General features: G+C 42.9%; 1 protein-coding gene across 4 annotated transcripts in view; it reads right to left on the bottom strand.

Moving 5' to 3' along the window:
• Positions 1 to 555: 555 nt before the first annotated feature.
• The window catches only part of LOC135113422 (elongation factor 1-alpha-like), a 9,863-nt gene continuing 6,575 nt past the window's right edge, over positions 556 to 3,843 (bottom strand). For all 4 annotated transcript variants that reach the window (XM_064028682.1, XM_064028683.1, XM_064028684.1 and 1 more), the window contains exon 3: positions 556 to 3,790. In XM_064028682.1, the coding sequence (XP_063884752.1) occupies positions 3,158 to 3,790 (633 nt within the window). In that variant the 3' untranslated portion in view covers positions 556 to 3,157. The remainder of the gene's footprint in view (positions 3,791 to 3,843) is intronic.

The raw sequence follows: 3,843 nt of genomic DNA, 5'->3' as shown, positions 1-3,843 counted from the left end.
ATAATAAGTGTAATGCGTGTGTGGCGTAAGATTTATCAGTTACATTACGCTTCCGATTGTGTGCGGGTCGTGTTTGTCAGCCTTGGCCCAGCGACGTGATTGTAGTGCACCGATTAACGTCAAAAGTTGTAGATAGTTATGGAAAAACTTGTCTTGTAGTGAAGGAGGCTGAATGTGATAGTGGTGTTTGGTTACCCATTCACACAGGTTTTTTCTTTTTTTTTTTACTCATCTTGTGTTGCTTTTCCCTTCCTTGCGTCCCTTCCCTTGGGCTTACCTCGTAGTTTGAAGGATACAGGTTCGATTTTCGTCGTTTTCTTAATTTGCAGTGTTCCTTTCTTAGCCTTCAGTTTGTTTCCCTTCTCTTGTGTTGCATCCCTCCCATTCCCTTCCCTTCCCATGCCCTCCCTGCCCTGCCCTCTCATCCTGAAGATCCCGTGTAGCTTCAACATAAAGCCTTTTGAAACAGTGGAGGTCCAGCGCGGAAGTGTTTTCAGATGAAGAACCTTACATGCACACGAACAGTAATTAGTAAAGGTTAATCAGCTACTTAAACATACCGTGAGGGTTTTATTTATTCATTAGTAGTGTTATCATGAGTATATACTTCGTGGCCCTGACCTCACACACCACCAGGTAAGTTAATGAGTTATATACGAGGTGGTGCGTGGGAGGGAGCGCCGTAAGGGTGGTGAGTACAGACATGTGTTGCAGGGCCAAGCTGTGGTGGTGTGGTTATATAGGAACACAGTAATTAGGGGGATTCATTAGCCATTTTTAAAGGGGAATGGGGTAGAGTTGTTTTGAGTGTTGGTATTATCTCAACATCACATCCTCCATTTTGGGAACGTAAGGTTAAAGTAATTAATGGGGGAAAAAAAAAAGTGAGCTTCTTGTAATGCAAAGTAATTGGTTGAAAAGTTATTTTTTTGTACGAATTACAAGTTTTTTTGTGTATTTTTTTGATGATATATAAGTAAAAATAGTTGTTATCTATATTTTATGCATCTCTCATTTGATTTTTTGTTTGTTGTATAAAATTTATTTTATTTTTGGTCCGTTTTGGATTTTTTTACGTCACATTGTTAGGAATCGTTGATGGCTTTGTGTAGAATTGCAGCATACATAATAAGTGTCTGGTCTTGTGAGCTGTGATGTCTTACTTTGAAGAAGGTTACAACATACAGATAGTTTAATCAGAAAGCGGCAGGTGTGTGTGTGTGTGTGTGTGTGTGTGTGTGTGTGTGTGTGTGTGTGTGTGTGTGTGTGTGTGTGTGTAGGTAGTTAATCCTTTCGCTGTAAACTCCTTTCCTGGGAGCATGAAGTGTTGGTAGTGTTTGGACAGAAGAACACAATTATCGTACTCAAGAATTTGTAGCAGCGAGAACAAAAGAACCGTACTCAGTCTTTCCAAGCGAGAGAATGTTCAAACTCATTATTACGTACAATAACTGTATCGGCGACAACGTGAGGGCGACCGATTACACTTTGCAGGAGACGGGCGAAGAAAAAGAAAAGAAGAAAAGGGAGAAGAACGTTATCTGTATTTTGAAACTAAAGATTTAGACTCAGTTTTCACGAAGAGAAATTTGATTTAAGATATTTTTTACTTATATGGATTAAAAACAAAAGGGAGAGGAAGAGAGAGCCTATCATTTTTGTGCGTTAAATGACTAAATGACAACACTAAACAATAACAAACGCACACACATACACACACACACACACGAAAGAACATTACTAGCGATAAGATTTCTTTCCCTCAACCTCCTCCACTGCCTTGACAAACCAACCCGTGTGACACAAACAAGCAGTTAATGATGGTTAGTATTATTAGTAGGTACACAGTATATTAATATGTATGTATGTATGCTTGTATAGTATTAGCATAAGTTTACACAGGAGATAGTAGTACTGTTCTACATATACATTGATATAAGTTGACATACAATGGAAAAGCTGCAAAAATGTATGGATGTATTGTATGTTGGGAGGTTTAAAACGACAATAACAATTAAATGATGGAAGTGTTTGTGTGTGTATGTGTATGTGTGTGTGAGTGTGAGTGTGTTTGTTTGTGTGTGGTTTTCGTCGACACATCGCTAGGAGAAATACATACACTTTTTTTTATGTTTTTTTTTTTAGAGAGAAATTGTTTTAGCGCTTTATTTTTTGTATTTTTTTCCATTTTTTGTTGAGTCGTCACTGAAACGTCGGGCGGGGACATAATAATCATAATAAATAATAATAACAATAACAATAATAATAATAGTAATAATTTTGTGCCTTCTAACCTCCCCTTAATCATTAACTGACCTTAGGCTAAAAATTTGAGCGACAAAGCTGTAAAAAAAAAAAAAAAAAACATACAGTACACCTTCTCTAGTATTACAATATTACAAAATAATATAATTCTCATCTCACTATTCGAGTACATAATATAAATTTCATCTTGTGCATTCGGTACCACTAAAGTTCTTTCTTACTAACTGACTAACTGAGCTTACTTCTTTTTTTAGCATAATTTTGCAGGATCTAGTAGTGATGATAATGAGTATATAAATGTGCGAGAGTAAAAGGAAAGATTTGAACAGATTTTGGCACTACCGTTATGTATAGATTTGGTCTTGGTACAGGTACACACACACGCGTTGATCAGGGAGCCCCGCGGTACAGCACAGGTGGTTAACAATGTCCCAACACCTAGCTAATTTGTGCGGTTGTATGCTTTCCGTAACGAGTCCTTGGCGTGAGTGACTGACTGACTGAATGGATGCAGGCTACAGCGCGCGGGACAGCACTGGCAGGCAGGCAGGCAGGCAGGCAGGCAGCAGCAGGCCCAGGAGGTGTGGTTTGGGGGGCATGGGGAGGGGTAGCCGACTCAGGTCTCGACGGGGGTGAAGTAAAGAGTATAAGGGAGGGAGGGAAGGGGGGTTGTTGCTGTTTGACATGGTTGACTTGGTTATATCAGTAATAAGTTGCATCATGTATGTGTGTATATATGTGTACGCCACGACGATTAGCACGAAGTATTGATGACGTCCTAGGAGAGGTGGGGATCTTTCCTCCGGACCACCTTCCTGTGGCAAATGCAGGTGTTGGGTGTGGTGGTGGCAAGCAGCGAGCCCATGGTGGCCGCACGGCCGCCCTCAGATAGTTACTTCTTCTTGAGGGCCTTCTCGGCAGCCTTCGTAGTCTTACCAGTCCCTTCCTTCTTGTTCACCTCCTTGATGACACCCACGGCCACCGTCTGCTTCATGTCACGCACGGCGAAGCGACCCAGAGGGGCGTACTGCTGGAAGGTCTCCACGCACATGGGCTTGCTGGGCACCATCTTGATGATACACGAGTCCCCAGATTTGATGTGCTTCGGATTGGCTTCAATTTCTTTGCCGGTACGCCTGTCGATCTTCTGGATCAGCTCAGCGAACTTGCAGGCGATGTGTGCAGTGTGGCAGTCCAGCACGGGGGAGTAGCCAGCCTGGATCTGACCAGGGTGGTTCAGCACGATCACCTGAGAGGTGAAGTCTGCAGCCTCCTTGGCAGGGTCGTTCTTGTTGTCGGAAGCCACGAAGCCACGTTTCAAGTCCTTGACAGACACGTTCTTCACGTTGAAGCCAACGTTGTCGCCGGGCACGGCCTCAGTCAGGGCCTCGTGGTGCATCTCCACAGACTTGACCTCAGTGGTGGGGCCAGTAGGGGCGAAGGTCACAACCATGCCAGGCTTGAGGATGCCAGTCTCCACACGGCCCACGGGCACTGTGCCAATGCCGCCAATCTTGTAGACATCCTGTGAAGTGAGAAGAGTATGTCACCACAAAACCAAATATGCTGAACTTGTTG

Source organism: Scylla paramamosain, chromosome 25 (genome assembly GCF_035594125.1).
Source record: "Scylla paramamosain isolate STU-SP2022 chromosome 25, ASM3559412v1, whole genome shotgun sequence".
Taxonomy (NCBI): domain Eukaryota; kingdom Metazoa; phylum Arthropoda; class Malacostraca; order Decapoda; family Portunidae; genus Scylla; species Scylla paramamosain.
Note: the sequence above shows the minus strand (reverse complement) of the source record. Positions and strands in the feature narration are given on the sequence as shown.